This window comes from Euleptes europaea, chromosome 3 (genome assembly GCF_029931775.1).
Source record: "Euleptes europaea isolate rEulEur1 chromosome 3, rEulEur1.hap1, whole genome shotgun sequence".
Classification (NCBI taxonomy): Eukaryota; Metazoa; Chordata; class Lepidosauria; order Squamata; family Sphaerodactylidae; genus Euleptes; species Euleptes europaea.
The window spans coordinates 118,902,709-118,928,782 of record NC_079314.1 but is presented as its reverse complement, the minus strand read 5'-3'; the positions used below and the strand labels follow the sequence as shown (position 1 = coordinate 118,928,782).

Genomic DNA, 26,074 nt, shown 5'->3' with positions numbered 1-26,074 from the left:
TCCCAGATTCAATCCCCGGCATCTCCTGGTCAAGGAACCAGGCAAGTAGGTGATGGGAAAGACCCCTGCCTGAGACCCTGGAGAGCCGCTGCCGGTCTGAGTAGACAATACTGACTTTGATGGACCAAGGATCTGATTCAATATAAGGCAGCTTCATGTGTTCATGCGTTCATGTGTCAATTTGGTAGGCTTTTGCAGGGCCTTATATGTGTCATATGGGGTATTAGATTTTATCCCGAAATAAATATATACATATTTTGTACTGACATAATATTTAGATTGTATTACCTTTGGCCTTGAATGTTTATTTATGTTTTCTTGACCTGTTGGGTACTTAATTGATTTGGGGGTGGAGCCTGAGGGAAGGGTTTGAGGAGGGGAGGACCACTGTAGGGCATAATGCCATCGAGTCGGCCTTCCAAAGCGGCCATTTTCTCCTGGGGAACTGATCTCTATCATCTGGAGATCAGTTGTAATCCTAAGAGATCTCCAGGCCCCACCTGGAGGATGGCAACCCTAGTGTTGTGCTTCCATGGGAATGCTAGCAGGCCGTCTAAATTCAGTAGAGTGAATGGTTTGCTACTGGGGGCCAGATCATGTGCTACCAGTTGCTTCATAAGTAGGCTTGCTGGGACCCCCCTCTCCTCTGGCGGGAGGTTCTTGGGGACGAGATCGTGCGCACGCGTGGCTGGGCGTTTGAGTGGTAAAAGGCCCTTTGCGATGCGGCACTTCTGGGTGTAATCATATCGCAAGGGGGCTGTTTGCCTCTCAAACTCCTAGTTTGAGTGTGCATGCACGCCTGCCCGCGGTGCCACGTCACTTCCAGCTTACACCCGGAAGCACCGCATCGCGGAGTAGTAAACGGCCCCTTGCGATGCGGTGCTTCCGGGTGTAAGCTGGAAGTGACGTGGCACCGCGGGCAGGCGTGCATGCACGCATTGCCCGCCAACCCTCAGCTGGTTGGTGGGCAGCCAGGTGGATTGGCGGGGGTTTGCCCTGGCACTTGGCAACCCTATTCATAAGTGGGGGGTGACAATTGGCAAACGGGATTTCATTGCTGCGAAGAAACATTCGTTCTTGGGGGCCCCTCTTATGTCGCTACAAAAAAAAGTCCCCGTCACTTAATTCTTTGTATTCGCTTGAATGGGAATCTTGACTATTATTAGTATTATGTGGGAGCAGAAATGAGATGAGAAGGAAGGAAGGAAGTTTTATGTGCCTTTCTCGTGAAAGCGTTGTTGTTTCCTCCTCGGGGTTGTCTCCCGCGGTGTGAATGTTTCAAGTGCATGCCTAGAAATAGAAATTGTCAGTGTGTAGGGTTGCCAACCTCCAGTTACTAGCTGGAGATCTCCTGCTATTACAACTGATCTCCAGCCGATAGAGATCAGTTCCCCTGGAGAAAATGGCCGCTTTGGCCATTGGACTCTACAGCATTGAAGTCTCTCTCCTCCCCAAACCCCGCCCTCCTCAGGCTCTGCCCCCCAAAATCTCCAGGTATTTCCCAACCAGGAGCTGGCAACCTGATCAGTGTGGCACACACACATCATATAAGTATGCCCATTTGGGCTGGATATGTCCGCGCATGCTGTTGAGTGGAGAGGGAGGGGCCGTGGCTCAGTGGTGGAGCATCTGCTTGGCATGCAGAAGGTCCCAGGTTCAATCCCCGGCATCTCCAGTTAAAGGGACTAGGCAAGGAGGTGATGGGAAAGACCTCTGCTTGAGACCCTGGAGAGCTGCTGCTACTCTGAGTAGACAATACTCACTTTTATGGACCTAGGGTCTGATTCAGTATAAACCTGGGGTTGTCTTTGCAGAATCTAAGATACAGTCCTTTTCCCGCCTCTGGGTGGCAGTAGTGAGGCTTGAAGAAAGTGGGGAGGTTGGTTGGAAATACTGAGTTTTTGGGTTGCCAACGGTGGGTGGGGAAATTCCTGGAAATTAGGGCGTGCAACCCGGGACGAGCAGGGTGTGGGGTGGGGAGAGACCTCAGTGAGGTAGAATACCATAGAGTCCACCCTCCAAAAGCAGCCGTTTCTCCAGGGGAACGGATCTATGTAGTCTGGAGATCACTTGTAATCCTGGGAGATCTCCAGGCCCCACCTGGAGGCTGGCAACCCTAAGAGTTTGTAATGTAAAGCCATGTAAAGCAATGGAGAAGCTAACTTGTTTCCAGTCCCAGGGTGCTTCTGGTGCTATATTCCACGAGGCCTATGGTTGAGGCCAGCTGTAGTTCCCTTATATATAAATGCTCTCTCCTAATGTCCACTGCTATTATATCCACACCCCCACACCCATATTCCAACTTGGGATCTTATCCATCTGCTTGCCTGGCTGTAGCTTTATGTTACATCTTAGAGTCGCCTTAGATAACTTAGGACTTTTTTTTGGAAGTTTTTATTTCATAACCATAAAAATACGTACTCATTCAGCAAAATACAGACAACACATTACAAACACAAAATCTGAAATATACAAAAGCAAGCTTTAAGTTGGTAAACATATAACATTTTGTTTTCCTCCTGTAATCGTCCACATAATATTCTGTTGTGACTTTATATCATTGAATATACTGCTTTTTATTCAACTTTTCACTCTCAAGATGTATGTACTTTGGACTTGCATAATAAAACTAAAGGTAAAGGTCCCCTGTGCAAGCACCGGGTCATTCCTGACCCATGGGGTGATGTCACATCCCGACGTTTCCTAGGCAGACTTTGTTTGCGGGGTGGTTTGCCAGTGCCTTCCCCAGTCGTCTTCCCTTTACCCCCAGCAAGTTGGGTATCCATTTCACCGGCCTCAGAAGGATGGAAGGCTGAGTCCACCTTGAGCCGGCTACCTGAAACCGACTTCCGTTGGGCTCGAACTCAGGTCGTGAGCCGAGCTTGGACTGCAGTACTGCAGCTGACCACTCGGCACCATGGGGCTCCTGATACATAATAAAACTAGCCATTATTAAATAATTCTAACTTCTTCATATAACTTAGGAATGGTATGATTGCTTTATAGGGCTATTTTAAATGTTGTTTTTAAGCTTTTGTTTATTTAATGGGATGCTATACCCCTCCGTAAGCCGCTCTGAGCCTGGCCTTCGCCGGGGAGAGGGGGGTGGAAGTTGAAATGATGAATAAATAAATAAATAAAATGCATGCAGCCCCCCCTGCCATGGGGCAGATCGGAGCCATTTTAGGTCAGGACAACGGCACTGTGGGGCTAGGCTAACGCCTGTTCTCCACCCCCCATGCCATGGTCACAATAAAAATTGAGGCCCCATGTGCTTGGAAAATGAGTTCCCTCATAGCTGATGTCTGAGTCACAGTCCGGTCAGGGGAGCCCAGACGCTAGACATTAAAAACCGGCTTTGTACATTGTTCGGAAATCTCCGAAGCCGTCTGGGGGGATTGATATGGTAACTCTTCTCTCTGGATTTACTCGCGTATAATTAGGTCATCTTTCTTACTGACATTTTTAAGAACTCTTGGAGCACTTCCACATAAAACTATAGCGAGAACGGCATTTTTAACGCCCGCTTATGCTTATTGGCAAAGCGGCCTCGAGGCTCCTTGGATTGGAACTGGTGTGGGTGGAGCATCAGATGTGCGGGTGGAGCATCACCAACTCCCACGGTCAGGGAGAAACGCGTGGTTTTCCCCATCACTTGTGGTCTCAGAAGGAGCTTCTTCTTCTGAACGTCTTTCTAAGTTTATTGATGGTCTTGGAACAGGCTTGCCAACTCCAGGCTGAGAAACTCTGATAGATTGAGGGGGTGGAGCTTGGGGAGGGTGAGGTTTGGGGAGGGACCTCAACAGGGAATAATGCCATCGAGTCCGCCCTGCAAAACACCCATTTTCTCCAGTGGAACTGATCTCTGTCGTCTCGAGATCCACTGTAATTCCAGGAGTTTAGCCTGAAGAGGAGGACTGAGAGGGGATATGATAACCATCTTCAAGTACTTAAAGGGCCATCATATAGAGGATGGTGCCGAGTTGTTTTCTGTTGCCCCAGAAGGTCAGACCAGAACCAACGGGTTGCAATTAAATCAAAAGAGTTTCCGTCTAGACATTAGGAAGAATTTCCTAACAGTTAGAGCTGTTCCTCAGTGGAACAGGCTTCCTCGGGAGGTGGTAACCTGGAGGTTTTTAATAAGAGGTTAGATGGCTATCTGTCAGCAATGCTGATTCTGATTCTATGATCTTAGGCAGATGATGAAAGGGAGGGCATCTTGGCCATCTTCTGGGCATGGAGTAGGGGGTCACTGGGGGTGTGGGGGGGAGGTAGTTGTGAATTTCCTGCATTGTGCAGAGGGTTGGACTAGATGACCCTGGTGGTCCTTTCCAACTCTATGATTCTATGAGATCTCCAAGCCCCACCTGGAGTTCGGCAATCCTATGTTAGACGGTCTCCTTGGAAGGAGGCGCTATGTATGTCCCGGTCCCATGTCTCTCTCTATCACCTTCAGATTCTTTTTCTGCTGTTTTGACATGAGTCTGGGTGTTTGTTTGTGCTGTCTTGGCATCTCTTCTTTCAAGGGGGCTCCCTTTGTGGCGGTCTTAAGCAGAGATGAAAAGACGAGGATTAGCAATTAAATGGGCTTTCTCTGATGCTGGCTCAGCTCTTGAAGGAGGGAGAGGGGAGGAAAAACACTTTTCAATAATGCATTTCCGCCTTTTTTCTCCTCCTTCCCTGTAGGATAAGCTCCAGCACGGGATCAACACTTTGAGAACGCTTGCAGTTCCGGGCCTCCCTTTTTAGGAATACAAAAACTTTTTGTAACCATGTCGAGGACGACAGATATGTGGAGATGGACCTGTCTCATTTCCCCTCTTCTCCTCTGTGCTGTGACTTTGCCTTCAGTTGGTAGGCAACAGCCGTCCCACCCAAAGAGACCTTTCCTCACCTTCATCGTGGATAAGGCCGACGAGTATTTTAACCACTTGGTGGTAGACGAGAGGAAAGGGCACATTTATTTGGGGGCCGTCAATCGGATCTACAAACTTTCCAGCGACCTGAAGGAGCTGGTGACTCACGAAACGGGTCCCGATATCGACAACCCAAAATGTTATCCTCCCAGACTGGTCCAGCCTTGTAACGAACAGTTGACGTCTACCAACAACGTCAACAAAATGCTCCTCATAGACTACAAAGAGAACAGGTTGATTGCCTGCGGTAGTTTATACCAGGGCATCTGTAAACTCTTGAGGCTGGATGACCTGTTCAAGCTAGGAGAACCCTTTCACAACAAGGAGCATTACCTCTCCGGGGTGAACGAAAGCGGCTCCGTTTTTGGAGTGATCGTCTCGTACAACAACATGGACGACAAGTTGTTCATTGCGACTGCAGTAGATGGCAAGCCGGAGTATTTCCCCACCATCTCCAGCAGAAAGCTGCCCAAGAACTCGGAGGCGGAAGGGATGTTTGCGTATGTCTTCCATGACGAGTTTGTCGCCTCTATGATCAAGATCCCATCAGATACCTTCACTATCATCCCAGACTTTGACATCTACTACATCTATGGCTTCAGCAGCGGTAATTTTGTCTACTTTCTGACTCTCCAGCCTGAGATGATTTCTCCACCTGGTTCCACCACCAAGGAGCAGGTCTATACTTCTAAGCTCGTTCGCCTCTGCAAGGAGGACACGGCGTTCAACTCTTATGTTGAGGTCCCCATTGGCTGTGAGAAGAACGGAGTGGAATACCGATTGCTCCAAGCGGCCTATTTGTCCAAGGCAGGGTCCATCTTGGCCAGGTCTTTGGGCATCCGGCCAGAGGATGACATCCTCTTTGCTGTCTTCTCCAAGGGACAGAAGAGGAAAATGAAGTCACTGGATGAGTCAGCTCTGTGCATATTCGTCCTAAAAAAGATTAACGACCGTATTAAGGAGAGGCTGCAATCCTGCTATAGGGGCGAAGGTACATTGGATCTGGCCTGGCTTAAAGTGAAAGATATTCCCTGTAGCAGTGCGGTAAGTCCAGATTCTAGCTAGAGATACCCAGTTGTTCTCTGTTTGCCTGCTTACATGTATGATCTAGGCTAGTGGCTTTCAAACTGTCTTTTGTGGAACTTTAAGTTTTCTCTAAAGCAGCTGAGTCAAACATAAGGCCAGCGGGCTGGATCCAGCCCCTTGTGAGTTCTTATCTGGCCCGCGAGCCAGCCAAGGCAGTCGCCCCCCACCTACTCTTGATCTGGGCTGGCGAGGCCTGGCCTGGCCAAGTGAAATTGGTGTCATATCTGGCCCTCATAACAATTTAGATTGACACCCTTGCTCTAAAGCTTCTTGGAGGTGGAAAGTGGTGTCAAGTCGCAGCCGACTTACGGCGACCCTTCATGGGGTTTTCAAGGCAAGAGACGTTCATAGGTGGTTTGCCATTGCCTGCCTCTGCGTAGTGATCCTGGACTTTCTTGGCTCCAACTTGATGGCACTTTCCACCACCACCAAGCTTATCGAAGTCATTGGACTTAGAAGAGTCTAACTCCATTTAGGATTGCCCTATATGCATCTCAAGCTGGGTCTTCCACTCATAAAATATTTTGCATGTTTTGTTGGTATGGTATTGTGGACGCAAGAATACTTTGGGGGTTTTTTAAACCACAAATTTATGTTTCGTTCACCTTTCTGATGGCTACATTGTAATTGCAGTACTTGTGATTGCAATAATTGTACGTCCTGTACGGGAGACTAGGAGGGGCAGAGCAGAGCAGAAACTGATCTTACTGGTTGCTGTGTGCAATGTACAATTGCACATTGTGCAACAATTAGCAACAGGCCTATAAATATCCCAGCCCAGAGTCACCCAAATTGCGGGTCATTATTAATACCCCCCCTTGCTATTCTCAGAAAGAGATTTTGGGATCTATTTTCCAGTACAGAAGACAGGCGATTTCAGCCATTACAGCGAGGGCCCCTTCCCCCTTTTCTAACTCTGGAGCCAAAGGAGAGATATTCCCTGCACACTGCGCTGGATTAGCTGTTGCTGTTTCCGTTCCAAACCACTGTCAAGGAGAAGATAAGCTGTAGGGTCCAATCCAAAATATTTTTGTTTATTCTTTAGCACTGGAATAATTGAGACGCTCCATGGAGACGTATTCCGAAGCAGCATATAGGAGCCCTGGCTCAGTGGTAGAGTACCTGCTTGGCATGCAGAGGGTTCCGGGTTTAGTACCTGCTTGGCATGCAGAGGGTTCCGGGTTTAATCCCCGGCACCTTCAGTTAAAAGGTCGTATGAAAGACTTCCATGACCCTAGAGAACTGCTGGGGGCTGTTGGTGGTTAAGGGGAGACATGATAGAGGTCTATAAAATTATGCTTGGTATGGAGAGAGTAGACGGGGAAAAGCTTTTCTTCCTCTCTCATAATACCAGAACATGGGGGCATTTTAGGGTTGCCAACCTCCAGGTACTAGCATGAAATCTCCTGCTATTACAACGGATCTCCATAGAGATAGAGATCAGTTCCCCTGGAGAAAATGGCTGCTTTGGCAATTGGACTCTATGGCAAGGCCTGGTGATCTCCAGAAATTACAACTGATCTCCAGATGAAAGAGCTGAGTACCCCCCACACCCCCAGTGACCAGAAGATGGCCAAGATGCCTTCCCTCTCATCTGCTTAAGGTCATAGAATCAGCATTGCTGACAGATGGCCATCTAACCTCTTTTTAAAAACCTCCAGAGAAGGAGAGCTCACCACCTCCCAAGGAAGCCTGTTCCACTGAGGAACCGCTCTAACTGTTAGAAAATTCTTCCTAATGTCTAGACGGAAACTCTTTTGATTTAATTTCAACCCGTTGGTTCTTATATGAAAATAAAAGTAAGATATAATTAAAATGCTTTCTTTCTCATGGGGAGGCGCCGTGGCTCAGTGGCAGAGCATCTGCTTGGCATGCAGAAGATCCCAGGTTCAACCCCCGGCATGTCAAGTTAAAGGGACCAGGCAAGTAGGTGATGTGAAAGACCTCTGCCTGAGACCCTGGAGAGCCGCTGCCGGTCTGAGTAGACAATACTGACTTTGATGGACCAAGGGTCTGATTCAGTATAAGGCAACTTCATGTGTTCATGTATTTCAATGTAGGTAATATTTTGAAAGACTTTTAGAAAGCAATAAGTACAATCTCAAATACAGATCTGTAGTGAGGATAACTTAGACATATTTTTTAACAGATAGTAGACCTAGAGTAAAACGAGGGGCACTTGATTTTATGTTAGATTTCTATGTTAGTTTTTGTATGTATGTTATGTGTTATGTTAATGTCATGTATAATTTAATAAGTTTAAATAAAACATTAAAAAACCCCAAAAACAACAGCAACAACAATATTTTCAGAGCATGAGCTTTCGAGAGTCAAAGCTCGCTTTATATCTGACAAAGGGGGAGCTCCGACTGTCGAGGGCTCGTCCCCTGGAAATCTTGTCCGTCTCTAAGGTTCTGCTGAACTTCGAATCCAGATGTTCTGCTGGAGACCGACATGGCTAACCCTCCTGAAACCATCTTTGTTCGCGGCTCTAATGGAGTGCAGCATACATACAAATGGTTGTAAGGCGTGGGAACCAGCGCGGGTTCCTGCTCAGGCTGAAAAAGAGAGAGGAGAAAATTTCAGGCCGAAATCCTGGCGTCTGCAGCTTCTGCCTCAAGTTGGCACGCTTTGCTGCTGAGCTGGGATGGCAGCTGTGACCGCTCGAGTCAAGCCAGCGAAACGAGAAGTTGGTAACTCAGCCGTGCTGCGCTGTCTGCTCAGCAGCTGGGAGGAAGACGCTGGGAATTGCCGGAGTCACGTTGCATCTAGGACTTGATGCGGGGAATAAAGATTCGGAGGGTCATTATTTTCCCGGAACAGAACGTCTCCCGTGTAGCAGCTTTATAACAAATCTTCTTCAGGCCGGGAACATCAACTCACATGCCGTCCCTGAGAAAAACAAAGCATGCTCGCGACTGCTTCAAGGCCGCTAGTGGCTCATGGCATTTCACCGCCTTGGGGTGGCGGCAGCAACAGTCGCCACACTGCCACCACCCCCTCAGGTCAGGCACTGGAGGAGATAACCCTCTTTGCTGGCTTCTGCTCTCTTTCAAAATAGCATGGTTAGGTTGGCCAAAATCTGAGAGACCTTCCTCTCACAAGTTCCGCCACCATTTTGGTGGGCTTGGCAACTGGGAACTGGAAATGGCGGCTGTATTCCCATGAGGAGAAGGAACTTATTGAGAGCTGACTCCTTGGTTTTTTGAGGAGACCTGGGGGAGTTTGGAAGTCAAGAGGACTCCAGCTTCCAGGTGGGAGTGCCTGCTGGGGCGGGGGGGATGTAGTGTTGCCAGCTCCTGGTTGGGAAATACCTGGAGGTTTTTGGGGTGGAGCCTGAGGAGGGCGGGGTTTGGGGAGGGGAGGGACTTCAGTGACATAGAGTCCAATTGCCAGAGCGGCCATTTTCTCCAGGTGTACTGATCTCTGTCAGCTGGAGATCAGTTGTAATAGCGGGAGATCTCCAGCTAGTACCTGGAGGTTGGGGGAGAAAAAGGCACCACTGTACTAATATCATGGAGATAAGGAATTCAGTACAGGAGCAATAAAGTATGCAAAGGAGAAAACAGTATTTTAATGATAATAATATTACAATACACATACAAAGTGACTACACAAAGAGGATGATGTTTCAAAAATTGGCAAGGTCGAAAATCAAAGTCTCATGTGAGTATTTTTGAAGAAAGTCAGTCTCCAATTGTGATGAGTTCAAAAAGGCGAAGAGGAGTTCGCAACGAGGAGACGATCGTTTTGAGCCGGGAGGTTGGCAAACCTAGGGGGTTGTCAGGTGGATTAGGAGGTTGTTGCCCTCTTCCTCAGCTAAAGGTTGATTTGTGAAGTGCTTGGGATCTTTTTGGAGCTGTGCTGGAAATAAATGCCCTAACCTGGATGGCACAGGCTGGCCCGATCTCGCCAGATCTCAGAAGCTAAGCAGGGTCGCTTCTGGTTACTGCGTGGTTGGGAGATCACCAAGGAAGTCCAGGGTTGCTGTGCAGAGGCAGGCAATGGCAGACTACCTCTGTGGAGTGGTATTTACCTGTGTAGAGCCAGCGTGGTGTAGTGGTTAAGAGCGGTGGTTTGGAGTGGTGGACTCTGATCTGGAGAACCGGGCTTGATTCCCCACTCCTCCACATGAGCGGCGGAGGCTAATCTGGTAAACTGGATTTGTTTCCCCGCTCCTACACATGAATCCAGCTGGGTGACCTTGGGCTAGTCACACTCTCTCAGCCCCACCTACCTCACAGGGTGTCTGTTGTGGGGAGAGGAAGGGAAGGGGATTGTCAGCCGGTTTGATTCTTCCTTAAGTGATAGAGAAAGTTGGCATATAAAAACCAACTCTTCTTCTTCTTGCCTTGAAAACACTACGAGGTCACCGTAGGTCAGTCGCGCGTAGACAGCGCTTTCCACCTCCACATAGCTACCAAAGCATTTAGTATAGAATCCCAGGGAGTCAATAGGATTGACCTGGTTAGTATTTGGATGGGAGACCTCCAAGGAATGCCAGGGTCGTGACATCAAGGCAGGCAATGGCAAACCACCTCTGAACGTCTCTTGCCTTGAACACCCTGTGGGTTCACCATAAGTCGGATGGGACTTGATGGCACAACCTACATTCCACAGTAATCAATAACAATGATTTCAATGTTGGTGCTACCTGCTTTGGGTCCTCATCTGTGGGAGGAACACTGTGGCTTGGAGAAACCAAAGGAAAGCATGGATGCTCTGAAGTCTTCCCCACCCACCCACCCCTCCCCCTGCAGACCTTTCCGATCCCAGGAAAGTTTATTCCCAGGGTCGGGGAACTCATGCGCAATAACAGCTGCACCAGTTGGAGGAAGGGAAATGAGAGCCCCCTTTTTTGCCGTTCTTCTCATGGAAGAGAAAAGAGCAATTTCGCCTCCTTCGCCAGCCGCTCTACAGCCACCCAACCGGTGCGGCTGTTCTGCTCGCAAGTCCCTCGACCCCAGGAATAAGTCCCTCGACCCCAGGAATAAGTCTCGGGATTGCAAATGGATCCAAGGAGGAGATCCCACGATCCCTGTGTCTGTGGATTGCAGGATCCAAGCCTGTACATGTTTCATGCAAAACAAAGAGTAATGTGTCATAGGCATTGTGCTTCAATAAAATGGCTTCAATTCACAGCTGGGCCCAATTTAGGAGAAGAAGAAGAGTTGGTTCTTATACCTTGCTTTTCTCTACCTTTTAAGGAGTCTCAAACTGGCTTACAATTGCCTTCCTTTCCTCTCCCCACAACAGACACCCTGTGAGGTAGGTGGGTCTGAGAGAGTTCTGAGAGAACTGTGACTAGCCCAAGATCACCCAGCAGTCTTGCGTCTTTTCTTTTGTCTTTCCTTTTGTCTGTCCTAAATCCACTGCTCATCAGCTTCACTGGATGCCCCCGAGTTCTAGTATTTTGGGAGAGGGAGATAAAAGTTCTCTTTGGCAATTCTCTCCAACCCATGCATAATTTGATAAACCTCTGTCATGTCCCCTTTTAGTCATCTCTTTTCTAAACTGAAAAGTCCCAAACATTTCAGCCTCTCCTCATATGGAAGGTGCTTCAAATCCCTAACCATCTTGATTTGGGAACGGGGCGTGGCTCAGTGGTAGAGCATCTGCTTGATATGCAGAAGGTCCCTGGTTCAATCCCCGCATCTGCAGTTAAAGGAACCAGGCAACTAGGTAATGTGAAACTAAGACCTCTCTCTGCCTGAGACCCTGGAGAGTCACGGCCGGTCTGAGTAGACAATATTGACTTCAATGGACCCAGGGTCTGATTCAGTATAAGGCAGCTTTGTGTGTTCATTTCCCTCTTCTGTCCTTTTTCCATCTCTGAGCAGTCCTTTTTCAGATGTGACCAGAACTGCACTCAGTATTCCGAGTAAAGTAGCATGATAGAGCTCTAATGGGCATTATAATACAGCGTTATAGATCAAATCAAGCCTGAACTGACCCTAGAAGCTAAAATGACTCAACTGAGGCTGTCGTACTTTGGTCACATCATGAGACGACAACAGTCACTGGAAAAGACAGTCATGCTAGGAAAAGTGGAAGGCAGCAGGAAAAGAGGAAGACCCAACAAGAGATGGATTGACTCTATGAAGGAAGCCACAGCCCTCAATTTGCAAGATCTGAGCAAGGCTGTTAAGGATAGGACGTTTTGGAGGACAGTGATTCATTGGGTCGCCATGAGTAGGAAGTAACTTGACGGCACTTAACACACATGCATCTTTTATCTGGACTGCTTGGGACCAGAAGTGGTCTGTATTTTGGATCTTTCCATATTTTTGAACATTTTGGAATATCTGGTCCTGAGCTTGCAGCAGAGAGAGTGAAGCAGCTTCTAGCAGGCATGCCAGTGGTAATCTCCTCCTCCCTGGAAGCTGGCTTCCCTTCCCCCCCTTTCCCATCCTCCTTCCTCTTTCCTGTCTCCTCTGAACCCTGTTCCAGGCGGCACGGATCAGCCTGGATGCCGGCTCAAAGAGTCCGGGTTTTGGGTCAGTCCAGATATGGGGTGTCCGAATAAGGGAAACTCAACCTGTATTGGCTGTTTTATTTTCAGCCCCTTTCTTAATAATCCCCAATGTAGAGGTTGCCTTTTTCACTGCTGCACCACACTGGGTTGACATTTTCATTGAACTATCAACTAGGACCCTATCCTTGATTGCCCATGCTAGAAGAAGAAGAGTTGGTTTTTATATGCTGACTTTCTCTACCACTTAAGGAAGAATCAAACTAGCTTACAATCACCTTCCCTTCCCTCCCCACAACATACACTCTGTAAGGTAGGTGGGACTGAGAGAGCTCTAAGAGAACTGCGACTAGCCCAAGGTCACCCAGCTGGCTTCAGGTGAAGGAGTGGAGAAGCCAACCCAGTTCACCAGGTTAGCGTCCACCACTCATGTGAAGGAGTGGGGAATCAAACCCGGTTCACCAGATTAGCCCCCGCAGCTCATGAGGAGGAGCGGGGAATCAATCCCAGTTCTCCAGATCAGAATCCACCGCTCCAAACCACTGCTCTTAACCACTACACCACACTGGCTAGCCCTATCTCATCAGATCTCAGAAGCTAAGCAGGGCCAGTACTTGGAAGGCAGACAACCAAGGAAGACTATGCAGAGGCAGGCAATGGCAAACCACCTCTGTTCATCTCGTGCCTTGAAAACCCTACCGGCTCGCCATAAGTCATCTGTGACTTGACTGCACTTTCCACGACCATCTACTAGGGTAGATCTTCCCATCCCTTTCCCAAGCCTAGCAAGCGTAGGCATTCTCCCAGATCTTGAGCTAACTTTAGGAAGGCTCAGAAAATGGTGAGAAAATTGATCTACCATCCTTGAGGTTCTGGGTAATGTCTGGGAGAGCCCCCCCACCTTTCCCAGTCCCTTCTTGAGGCTCCAAATAAAAGCAGACATTCTTGCCAAAATAATAAAATCTGTTTGCCAGTGACGAACACATCTGTAAACAGCTGCAGTTGCTCAGTTTCGCCCGTTTAAGCCACAGCCGTAGATCTGAAATGCGTTCTCGTGACTCTCCCGAACCAAAACAAACAAAAATCACAGCTCCTCGGTTGCATCCCTAGCCTTAAGCAACGGCTCCCGCGAAGACTGCGGCGTGTGGGTGTTGTTTCTGTTTAACAAAGTACAAGAAAGCTTGTGAAGACAAGCAAGGGTTCTCACCCGCCCTGCCTTCCAGATGTTGTAGCCCTGGGCCTGCGAGGGATTTGGCGTCAGGATTGAAGTTGACTCCGGCTGAACCCATTACCGCATCGCCGGACAAAATGATGATTGTGCGGCTTGCTCCTGCCGCATCCCACCCCCCAAACCAGCCGGGCTTTAAATAGCATCCTACTTGCTTGGTGAATAAGTCCCCCAATACTTGGCTTCTAGCTCTTCAGCTCTTAGATTCCCTTTCTTTTCCTTCGTGGGTTTGAAAAGGAGAGCTTGTTATGTAACCCATTCCCTTCGGCTCGCGAAGTGGCAAAGCGACGTAACGGAGAGGCAATGCGAGGTCAGGTTTGGCTATCAGCGGCATGCCAACAACTGCACAGGGGAGCGTGCAGGAGGCAGCCGGGGTAGGCCACGTGTGACCAAACCCACTGAACCACACAGCCGGGGTCCCTAGCAGCAGTCTCTAGACACAAAATCTAAAAATCAACTCCTTCCCAACTAAAACTAATCCGTCACGAATTATACGGCAAAAAATTACTCATAGCTGCCAAGGGGGAAAAAAACTCTGGTTGAGAAGGAAGATTGGCGAGGAGGAACGAAAAGAATCGGGCCATGTTCGCCCGCAAGACAGACCGATTAGGAACATCCGCCTGATCTGGGTGAGAAAGTCTATCCTGGGGGGTTGGGGGGGAGAATCGCACACAGGACAGGCCTAATATAGATTCCAGAGAGGGATTTTGCCCGAAATATCTCAGACACAATAGCACCAGTCAGCCGCCCCGGGCCCTGGTGCACCCTGAATGGGCATGTTGTCTGAGCAGGGTCAAGCAGAAAACCCAGAAGTCACGGCACAGCGACGCGTTAAGCTGTAATGCTTTGGAAAGTGGCCAGTTAAATGGGACAAACTGCTTTGCACAATTTCCTCTTTTCCCACAGCCTGGAGATACGGTTGCCAAACTCTCGGCAAGGCCTGGAGATCTCCAGAAATGACAACTGATCTCCAGACAACAGAGTTCAGTTCCCCTGGAGCAGGGGTCCCAAACGTGGTGCCCCTGGGTGCCGGGCGGCCGCTGACACCTTTTCTGGTGCCCGCTGAATATGGCTGCTTCGGAGGGTGACCTCTATGGCCTTGTACCCTGCTGAGGTCCTCCCCCATTTACCTAAACTAGCTAAAAACTTAACTGCAGCCAACAATCACTAGCCCTGGTGACTGAAGGGATCCTTCATGTTCAGAGGCAGTAAAAACCTCTGACTCCCGGTGCCGGGAGGAAACATCAGGGGAAGGCCTTGGCCTCTGTGCCCTGCTGTTGGCCACTGTGTGAGCCAGGATGCTGGACTAGATGGACCACTGGTCTGATCCAGCAGGGCTCTTCTTATGTTCTTAGGATGCTGGACTGGATGGACCACTGGTCTGATCCAACGGGGCTCTTCTTATGTTCTTAGGATGCTGGACTAGATGGACCACTGGTCTGATCCAGCGGGGCTCTTCTTATGTTCTAAGGATGCTGGACTGGATGGACCACTGGTCTGATCCAACGGGGCTCTTATGTTCTTAGGATGCTGGACTGGATGGACCACTGGTCTGATCCAGCAGGGCTCTTCTTATGTTCTAAGGATGCTGGACTGGATGGACCACTGGTCTGATCCAACGGGGCTCTTCTTATGTTCTTAGGATGCTGGACTAGATGGACCACTGGTCTGATCCAACGGGGCTCTTCTTATGTTCTTAGGATGCTGGACTAGATGGACCACTGGTCTGATCCAACGGGGCTCTTCTTATGTTCTTAGGATGCTGGACTGGATGGACCACTGGTCTGATCCAACGGGGCTCTTCTTATGTTCTTAGGATGCTGGACTAGATGGACCACTGGTCTGATCCAACGGGGCTCTTCTTATGTTCTTAGGATGCTGGACTAGATGGACCACTGGTCTGATCCAACGGGGCTCTTCTTATGTTCTTAGGATGCTGGACTAGATGGACCACTGGTCTGATCCAGCGGGGCTCTTCTTATGTTCTAAGGATGCTGGACTGGATGGACCACTGGTCTGATCCAACGGGGCTCTTATGTTCTTAGGATGCTGGACTGGATGGACCACTGGTCTGATCCAGCAGGGCTCTTCTTATGTTCTAAGGATGCTGGACTGGATGGACCACTGGTCTGATCCAGCGGGGCTTTTCTTGTGTTCTTAGGATGCTGGACTAGATGGACCACTGGTGTGTTCCAGCAGGACTCTTCTTAAGTTCTTGAGCTGAGTGGTGGAGAGGCACAGGAAGTGGCTGTGATGACCACTCCTTCCCTGGAGGATTTTAAGCAGAGGCTAGATGGCCATCTGTCAGCAATGCTGATTCTGTGACCTTAGGCAGATCATGAGAGGGAGGGCACCTTGGCCAACTTGGCGTGGAGTAGTGGGTCACTGGGTGTGTGTGTGTGTGTGGGAGCTAGTTGTGAATTTCCTGCATTGTCCCTTCCAACTCTATGATTCTATTATTCTAACGTGGCCACTGAACTTTCTGTGAAGCTGTCGTGGATGAGTTTTATCTAGCGCCGCCGTCACAAGCACACTGTGACACTCAGGAGCCTGAGTCACAATTCTGCTTGCAAAACAAAATAATAATTATGCTAATTGCTCTTCAGGAAAGACTGTCTTCCTGCCAGCTTTCCCACCGCACCTGGCTTTAGTTTGTTCGCGCACGTGTGGGTATCGCAGAGAGTCGGGATCGGAAAGAGACCCATGTCTTTCTCAGGTGACATGCGGTGGAGGTGAACTTGGACGTCAGGGTCACACATTGTCTTGCCGCGGTGCAAAATTTCAGGGGAACTGAATGTGACCGCAACAGAGGGAAACCGAAGCCAGAAGGGCCATGATTGGACATTAAGATGTACTTGCAAGCTGCGGGGAACTGAAAAGGGCAGGTGCAAAAACGTACTGGCATCTTTCTCAACAGGTACAGCAGATAATTGGCCAGACTGAATTAGGCCAACTTGATCTGTGAAAAAGTTGGAGCAGCTGGATGGATCTTTTAACATTCCTTCCAGTTTTTTTTACCCAGGATGAAGAAGAGGCGAGATGGCCATCATTCAGCAAAGCTGATTCTATGATCTTAGGCAGATCTTGAGAGGGAGGACACCTTGGCCATCTTCTGAGCATGAAGTATGGGTCACTAGGGGTGTGGGTGGGAGGTAGTTCAGAATTTCCTGCATTGTGCAGGGGGTTGGACTAGATGACCCTGGTGGTCCCTTCCAACTCTGTGATTCTATGAAGAAGAAGAGTTGGTTTTTGTATGCTGACTTTCTCTACCACTTAAGGCAGAATCAAACCGGCTTACAATCGCTTCCCCTTCCCCTCCCCACAACAGACACCCTGTGAGGTAGGTGAGAAAGTGTGACTAGCCCAAAGTCATCCAGCTGGCTTCATGTGTAGGAGTGGGGAAACCAACCCGGCTCACCAGATCAGCCTCTGCCGCTCACGTGGAGGAGTGGGGAATCAAACCCGGTTCTCCAGATCAGAGTCCACTGCTCCAAACCACTGCTCTTAACCACTACACCACACTGGCTCTCCCAGTGCCGTCCTAAACAGAATAAATCCAATGAGTTCAGTGGACTTAAGAGGGTGTTACTCTGCTTAGTGTTGGACTGTTCATCTGTGTTAGAAAAGGACGCCCTTTGCTTGTACAAAAGGAAACGCTGCTTTGTAGAAAGCGTAATTTACTTCAAGAAGCGTCTGACTGGTCACTGATGGAAACAAAACGTCTCCATTGGAATGGACCCTTGGTTCTGATCTAGAAGAAGAAGTGTTGGTTTTTATACCCTGATTTTTTTCCTACCTTTTAGGAGTCTTAAGGAGGCTCACACTAACCTTCCCTTCCCCTCCCCACCACACGCACCTGGTGAGGTAGGTGGGGGTGAGAGAGAGAGCTTTGACTTGCCCAGGATCTCCCAGCAGGCTTCATGTGTAGGAGTGAGGAAACAAACCTGTTCCTTCGGACTAGATGCTGCTGCTCTTAACCACAGCACCACGCTGGCTGTAGTCAATTTCTCTTGGGTTGATAGAGTTGTCAACTCTGGATTGGGAAATTCTTGAAGATTTGGGGAAGGAGTCTGGGAAGGAATGGAGTTCGGCAGGGATTTGATGCCATAGAGATCCCCCCTCTCTGAGTTTGCTTCTCCAAATCAGTTGCTCAGACGTTGATACAGAAACAATAGATTTATTGAAGCCTTCAGGAGATGAGACAGGCACAGGTAGAAAGTTGCAAGTGAGGGGCTATACGGGTTTACAGAATATATTGACTCCAGGGCACTGGGGCACTGGGGTTCACACTTGTTGTTATGGGAAGTTACAAGCTTGGCATAATACAAAACATCAGACGGATCCCAGGCAGTCTGGTGCGGCTATCACACTTTCAAGGCCGCACCGGCCTGAGGGAGTACTGGCAGGAAGAACAGCGGGGGGGAAGATACATGGGCCATCAGGCCTGGCGCCTGAGACCAGAAGGTGTGAACTGCTTTTACGAGTTCACTGATAACACCGCAGGTGATGGAAAGCAGAGACACAAAGACAGAGACCCTCACATTCTGCCCCCCTTAAGGCCCCCCTCCGAGAGGACGAGGCTTATCGGGATAAGCGAGGTGGAATTCTCGGACCAAGCGAGGAGCTGCCATGTGGGGTGCGGCCACCCATTCGTCATGAGCGGAGCCAAGGTTTTTCCAGCGAACAAAGTAAAACAGTTTCCCTTTCTTCCATTTGGAATCTAAAACCTTGGATATTTCCAAATGGGTATCCCCTCCTACTACGGTAGGAATCTCATGAGCGGGAGGGGGGTGGAACTGGGGAGCTGCTACATAAGGTTTGAGGAGGCTTATATGGAAGACTGGATGAACCCCCTTGAGAGTCTTAGGGAGACTCAGTTCCACGGTAACCTCGTTGATCACCCTGGTAATGGGGAAAGGTCCTACATAACGGTCGCTCAGTTTTTTGCAGGGGCGAAGAGAGCGGAGGTTTTTGGTGGACAGATAGACTTGCTCCCCCACCTTGAGTTCCCATCCCGGAGACCGGTGTTTGTCTGCTTGTTCCTTGTACTTGCTTTTTGCCCTTTCCAAATTTTTGAGCAACCATGGCCAGGTGGATTTAACCACCTGAATCCACTCCTGCAGATCAGGGGTAGACTGGAGCTCTGGCGAAACGGGGGCAGAACCGAAAGGGCCAAAATCCGTCCCGTATATAACTTGGAAGGGACTAAAGCCGGTAGAGGAATGGGGCGCATTGTTGTACGCATATTCGGCAAATGGCAGCAGGTCGACCCAGTCGTCCTGGTGGAAATTTACATAGCAACGCAAATAACATTCTACTACCGCATTTACTCGTTCCGTTTGACCATCCGTTTGGGGGTGATAGGCGGAAGAAAGGCCCTGTTCCTCCACTCCCATTAACTTTAGGAAAGCCCGCCAGAACTTGGCAACAAACTGGACCCCCCGGTCCGAGAGGACCTTCCTCGGGATCGAGTGTAGCCTGAGGACGTGCGTGATGAACAGTTTAGCTAAGCCCTGGGCTGAAGGAAGACCTGCACATGGAACGAAATGAACCTGTTTGGAAAAGAGGTCAGTGATAACCCAGAGGACCGTTTTCCCCCGACTTGGAGGTAGGTCGGTGATAAAATCCATGGCGATGACTTCCCAGGGACGGGAGGGGTTCTCAAGCGGTTTGAGGAGCCCCGGGGGTTTTCCCATCCGTTTCTTGGCTGTGGCGCAGGTGGGGCAGCTGCGCACATACAATTCTACATCGGATCTCATACCGGGCCACCAGAATTGCCTTCGAACTAGGTGAAGCGTTTTTACGAAACCAAAATGACCCGCCAGCCTGGCCCCATGTACAAGTCCCAATACTTCTTTGCGAAGGGAAGATGGGACATATAGTTTCCCCCCTTGCACCCACCAAGTGTTGGTCCGTTCCAGGCCAGTGGGGAGGAGATGGTGCTCCTCCTCCTGTAAGGAGGCGTCCCGGAGTCGCTGTTGGAATGCTTCCGGGATACCCTTGAGCGTAGGGGGGGTCTCTGGTTGGCGGGCTTGGGACCGGGTGGTGACGGCCAAGCCAGGGACTTCCCCTCGCTGTTCGGGAGTGAACAGGGAGTCGACGGGGCGATCGAAATCGTTGCGATACTGGGGAAGTCGTGACAAAGCATCAGCTAGGGCATTTTCTTTGCCAGGGACATGTTTGAGGGTGAACCGGAACTTTGCAAAAAATTGGGCCCACCGAATTTGTTTGGCATTGAGTTTTCTAGCTCCCTTGAGAGCCTCAAGATTCTTGTGATCTGTACACACTTCGAACGGCTGCTCGGCCCCCTCCAAGAAGTGTCTCCATATGGTAAGGGCATGTTTGACCGCTGCTGCCTCCTTCTCCCAAATGGCCCAGTTGATTTCGGACTGGGAAAACTTCTTGGAGAAGTAGGCGCATGGCCTCAACCGTCCCCCCTCATCCCTCTGCAATAGGGCCCCGCCCATGGCTACATCCGAGGCATCCACCTGCACCACGAAGGGTTTGGTGCAATCCGGGTGAGCCAAAACGGGTTCGGATGAAAAAAGCAGCTTTAAACGTTCAAAAGCCTGCTGGCACTGGGGAGACCATTGCAGACGGGCTGAGGGGAGTGCGGCGCTAGCCCCCCTATCCTTGGTACGCAACAGGGCAGTGAGGGGAAGCGCAACTTGGGCAAAGTTGGGAATGAAATTCCGGTAAAAGTTGGCAAACCCCAAAAACTGTTGAAGTTGGCGGCGGGTAGTGGGGGTTTCCCAGTCCCGCACCGCCTGGACCTTGGCGGGGTCCATTTCCAACCCTTGGTGGGAAATCACATACCCCAGAAATGTAATAGAAGGTTGGTGGAACTCACATTTGGACACCTTAGCATACAGTTTGTGCTCCCGCAGCCGCTGGAGCACTTCTCGCACTAGGCGCACATGTTCTTCCATGGTCTCAGAGTAAATAAGAATGTCATCGAGAAATACCACCACCCCCCGAAACAGTAAATCATGCAAAACTTCATTAATTAATTGCATAAAGACACTCGGAGCCCCCGAAAGTCCGAACGGCATGACCAGGTACTCAAACATCCCAAAACAACTGGAAAAGGCCGTTTTGGGTTCGTCTCCTTCTTTGATGCGAATGCGGTGGTAGGCTTCTACCAAGTCCAGTTTGGTGAAGATTCGCCCCTCCTTTAATTGTGCTAGAAGGTCAGGAATAAGAGGGAGGGGGTAAGCATTAGACTGGGTGACTGCGTTCAGTCTGCGAAAGTCAATACACAGTCTTAAATCTCCCGTCTTTTTCTTTACAAAGAAAGCTGGGGCTGAATAAGGAGCCTTGGAGGGGCGTATGAAACCCCTCGCCAGATTGACATCCAGATAGTCTCGCAATACAGTCTTTTCACTAGGGCTCATGGGGTAAACCTTTCCCTTAGACAGTTTGCCTTCCCCTACAATCTCGATTGCACAGTCCGTTTCTCTGTGGGGAGGCAGTTCGTCGCACTCTCTAACATCGAAAACATCAGTAAATTGCGAGTACTCGGAGGGTAATTGAGGAGAGCCTGGGGCGGGGGACCCTACCAGTGCGGCGGCTGGAGTTCTGAGCACCCGTTCCTTGTCATGCAACCCACAGGGGTTTTCGGGGAAGGAAAGCACCCGTTTAACCCAATCAATGGAGGGATTGTGTCCCCTTAACCAGTTCATCCCTAACACCACAGGGGTTACAATAGGGGCGATGGTGAAATACAACCGTTCCCAATGTTCCCCCACGGACATAATCACGGCTGCAGTTCTGTGGGTCACAGGGCCCCGTTTAAAGTCACTCCCGTCCATTTGGGAAAAACGGAGGGGTCCCGGAAGCCGCTTGCGCCGGACACCCAACTTCTTGGCAGTTTCCTCATTTATCATGGTGCGGGCACACCCCGAGTCGACCAACGCGGGGACCTCTAACGGGGGACCCCCTTTGGGTAGGGACAGATGAACACGCACAAATACATTGTCCTCTTGGGCGCTTACCATCTGTGGAGCTCCTTGCACAACGATGGGGACGGTCTGCTGCGGAGCCCCCTCTACAGCAGACCGACGGCGTTTTTTGCCGGCTGTTCCCACTCTTCCTCCTCGCTGGAAGAGGGGGACGGGGTGGTGGGCTCCGGGGAGCCGTCCGAATCAAAGACGGTATTTGTAATCCGGGACCCCGATGGGACCGTAGAGTCGGATGCCCCATCCTGGGGGCGCGCGTGGAGAGCGGAGGGTGCGCCGGAGCGCCGGCTCAGAGGTCCACTTCTGCGGCGAGGCTGGCTGTCGGCGGCCGGTTTCGCCGGCTCGGCCTGGGTTTGGCGGGGGGGGGTCGGACGGCCTGAGCGAGAGGGGCATTGCGATGCAAAGTGACCCTTTCCCCCGCAGATCAGGCAGACGCCGGCCTCGAACCGCTTGCGGCGTTCCGCGGCCGAGAGACCCCCGCCACCCCCTTGCCGGAGTTCCCGGCCACGGTCACTTCGGGGCCTGGGGTCTCGCCCAAGCCGTTGCTTGGACAAGTTCAGGAGTTGTTTGCGATTCTCGATGTCAGAAGCATGGCGAACCCAACCTTCCACGTCCGGGGGGTTCCCTTGCATGAAGGCCCAATGTTGGAGGTCTGGGTTGAGACCCTCCCTGAAACATTGTACCAAGGTAGCTTCACTCCAGTCCAGAATTCGGCTAGCCAGTGACTGGAACTCACTTGCATACTGCGCCACCGACTTAGTCCCTTGGCGCAGTTGCATCAGGGAGGCTTTAGCCCGCTCACCCAGAGTCGGGTCCTCAAAACGGTTTCGGAGTGCTACCATGAACTCGTCCAGGGTTCGCAGCACCGGCGAGCGGAGTTCATACTGCAACACCATCCAGGCAGCCGCCTCTCCTTGCAGTAAGGAAGCCACGTACTGTACCCGGGACTCCTCAGAAACGAAGGTTCGGCCTTGTTCCCGCATAAAAATGTCTACTTGGACCATAAAAAAGGTCAACTGGTCCCCCGACCCGTCATACGTGACTTTCAGGTCCCGACGGGCCGGGGGGGCAGGGGTTGCGGGCGGAACTACCGGCGCCCCGTCTGGGGGAGCACCGGCCGGAGGTTGCAACTTTAGCGCATCTAGGGCCGTGGCCATCTCACCCATTACGCGTTGCATGGTCTCCATCTGCTCCTGCATAGCCCGGCGGTCTTCCTGCCACTGCTTTCGTTCTTCCTCCATGAGGGCCTCTTTGCGGGCCGGGTCCCCTTCGAGTCCCGTGCTGGGGAAGGCCAACCGGCGATCTTTCGCCGCAGTCCGCGAGAGCGACCAGCCCTTGGGAGAGTCCAGCCAATAGGTAAGCCCCCGGGGACGTCCGTCCCGATCTTGGTCGGGGGCGCGACCCATCGGTTTCTTTGGCTTGGCTCCCTCCTCCTTCGGGTCCGGCTTCTCCGGCTCGTCCGGTTCCTTGGGGGCATCGGGGATAGGGGTAGTGTCCTCGTCGGCTGACATTCTGTCCAAAGCGGTACAGCTGCAGTCCGAGAGGCAAGGACTTGCAACTTAATGTGAGAGATCCCCCCTCTCTGAGTTTGCTTCTCCAAATCAGTTGCTCAGACGTTGATACAGAAACAATAGATTTATTGAAGCCTTCAGGAGATGAGACAGGCACAGGTAGAAAGTTGCAAGTGAGGGGCTATACGGGTTTACAGAATATATTGACTCCAGGGCACTGGGGCACTGGGGTTCACACTTGTTGTTATGGGAAGTTACAAGCTTGGCATAATACAAAACATCAGACGGATCCCAGGCAGTCTGGTGCGGCTATCACACTTTCAAGGCCGCACCGGCCTGAGGGAGTACTGGCAGGAAGAACAGCGGGGGGGAAGATACATGGGCCATCAGGCCTGGCGCCTGAGACCAGAAGGTGTGAACTGCTTTTACGAGTTCACTGATAACACCGCAGGTGATGGAAAGCAGAGACACAAAGACAGAGACCCTCACACCACCCTCTACAGGGGAACTGATCTCTGTAGTCTGGAGATCAGTTTTAATTCAGCGAGAACTTCCAGCCCTGCCTGGAGGTTGGCAACCTGTGTAGGTAGTTAAAACCCATGTAGGAATGTGAGAGCCAGTGAGGTGTAGTGGTTAAGAGCGGTGGTTTGGAGAGGTGGACTCTGGTCTGGAGAACTGGGTTTGATTCCCCACTCCTCCACATTAGTGGCAGAGGCTAATCTGGTGAACTGGGTTTGTTTCCCCCCTCCTACACATGAAACCAGCTGGGTGACCTTGGGCTAGTCACACTCTCTCAGCCCCACCTACCTCACAGGGTGTCTGTTGTGGGGAGGCGATTGTAAACCCTGCCCTCCTCAGATTCCACCCCAAAAACCTCCCGCCGGTGGCGAAAAGGGACCTGGCAACCCTACCTGAACTACATATTTATGGTTGTTTACAAGTTATTGCCCTGACCTAGATGACCCAGGCTAGCCCAATCTCATCAGATCTTGCAAGCTAAGCAGCGTCGGCCCTGGTTAGTACTTGGATGGGAGACCACCAAGGAAGTCCAGAGTTGCTACATAGAGGCAGGCAATGGCAAACCACGTCTGGTCATCTCTTGCCTTGAAAACCCTACAGGGTCTCCATAAGTCAATTGTGACTTGACGGCACTTTCCACCACCAAAAGTTAATTCCCTCTTCCCAAGGAGCCATGGGAAATGTAGTTCTTGGATCAGAGCTCCCTACCAAAAAACTGTCACCATCCTTAGCCAACTGCAGTCACCAAGATTCTTTGGAGGAAACCCTGACAAAACCAAGACAGGTCCGTTCCCTAGAACCTCAGATCAGGTGTACATAAAGCGTGTACTCTTATTTTGCTCGTAAAATGTAAATGTGAAAGGTCTACTTGAAGCAGCAGGAAGGAAACTTTTTGGGCTGTTAGAATTACAGTTTTCTCTCCAGGAAATTGCACATTTTACGATGCGTGGTCCCTGCTCTGTTATTGCCTAAAGCCATGTGTTGGGAAGTGTGGTGCTAGCAAAGACAGGCGTCGAAGTCTGGGGTGCATTAAACGTTCTATAGCCCTCTGGAAACTTGACACCGGTCCTTGATCTGATGTTAAAATAAAATAAAATAAATCTGAACAACTGCAGATACAAGTCCCAGTAAATTTGAGCAACTTCATTCTCTGTTACGTTCTTGCCTAAATTACATCTGAGTGAAACCCCTTCTTAGCTTCAGGGTTGCAATTCCCCTGTAATTGGAAAAGTGGATCTAACCACACGTTCACTTGTACACAGTGGCATGTAATTGCACAGTAACCATTGCGACGCGTGCATGGATGACATGCGGCATGCAATTAGGATGCAATTGCCCCATGCTGGCTCCCCCAACCCAGCTGCATTGATCTCAGTGGAGATCTACTTGGATGGGAACGCCAGTGGAGGTACAGCTGAACTACAAAGTAAGCCTAAGGAGAGTTATACCTCTCTAGTAGGTAGAGGTAGTTATACCTCTCTAGGTAGTTGTGAAATTCCTGCATTGCGCAGGGGGTTGGACTAGATGACCCTGGTGGTCCCTTCCAACTCTATAATTCTATGGTTCTAAGGCCATCGACTTGAATGGGCTTTCAGGGCAAGTGAGAAGCAGAGGTGGTTTGCTGTTGCCTTCCTCTGCAGAGTCTTCCTTGGTGGTCTCCCTTCCAAGTGCTGACTGTGCTTAGCTTCTGAGATCTGACAAGACTGGGTAATACCACACCATTCCACATCACTGTTGTGGTCTATTTGTGTGCCGCCAAGTAGCAGCCAACTTATGGCAACCCCGCAAGGGGCTTTCAAAGTAAGGGAGAAGCGGAGGTGGTTTGCCGTTGCCTTCCTCTGCAGATTCTCGATGAGTAAAGTGAGGTCTTTGGAAAGGCCCCCTTTCCTATCCCCTTCACTGCTGGTAGGGTTGCCAACTCCTGGTTGGGAAATCCCTGGAGATTTGAGGGTGAAATCTGAGGAGGGCAGGGTTTGGGGATGGGATGAACCTTCACAAGGCATAATGCCATAGAGTCCATCCTCAAAATCATCCATTTTTTCTCTGGGGGACTGATCACTGCAGTCTGGTGATCAGTTGTAATTCCTGGAGATCCCCAGACCTCCACACTGTGGTGTAGTGGTTAAGAGTGGTGGACTCTTATGTGGAGAACCGGATTTGATTCCCCACTACTCCACATGAGCGGTGAATTCTAATCTGGTGAACTGGGTTGGTTTCCCCACTCCTGCACATGAAACCAGCTGGGTGACCTTGGGCTAGTCACAGCTCTCTTAGAGCTCTCTCAGCCCTGCCTACCTCACAAGGTGTGCGTTGTGGGGAGAGGAAGGGAAGGAGATTGTAAACCGGTTTGATTCTCCTTAAAAGATAAAGTTGGCATATAAAAA

General features: G+C 50.4%; 1 protein-coding gene across 1 annotated transcript in view; it reads left to right on the top strand.

Moving 5' to 3' along the window:
• The window catches only part of PLXNA4 (plexin A4), a 587,111-nt gene that overhangs the window by 43,845 nt on the left and 517,192 nt on the right, over window positions 1-26,074 (top strand). Inside the window, exon 2 of the mRNA XM_056845760.1 lies at window positions 4,687-5,960. Coding sequence (XP_056701738.1) covers window positions 4,773-5,960 — 1,188 coding nt within the window. The 5' untranslated portion in view covers window positions 4,687-4,772. The remainder of the gene's footprint in view (window positions 1-4,686; window positions 5,961-26,074) is intronic.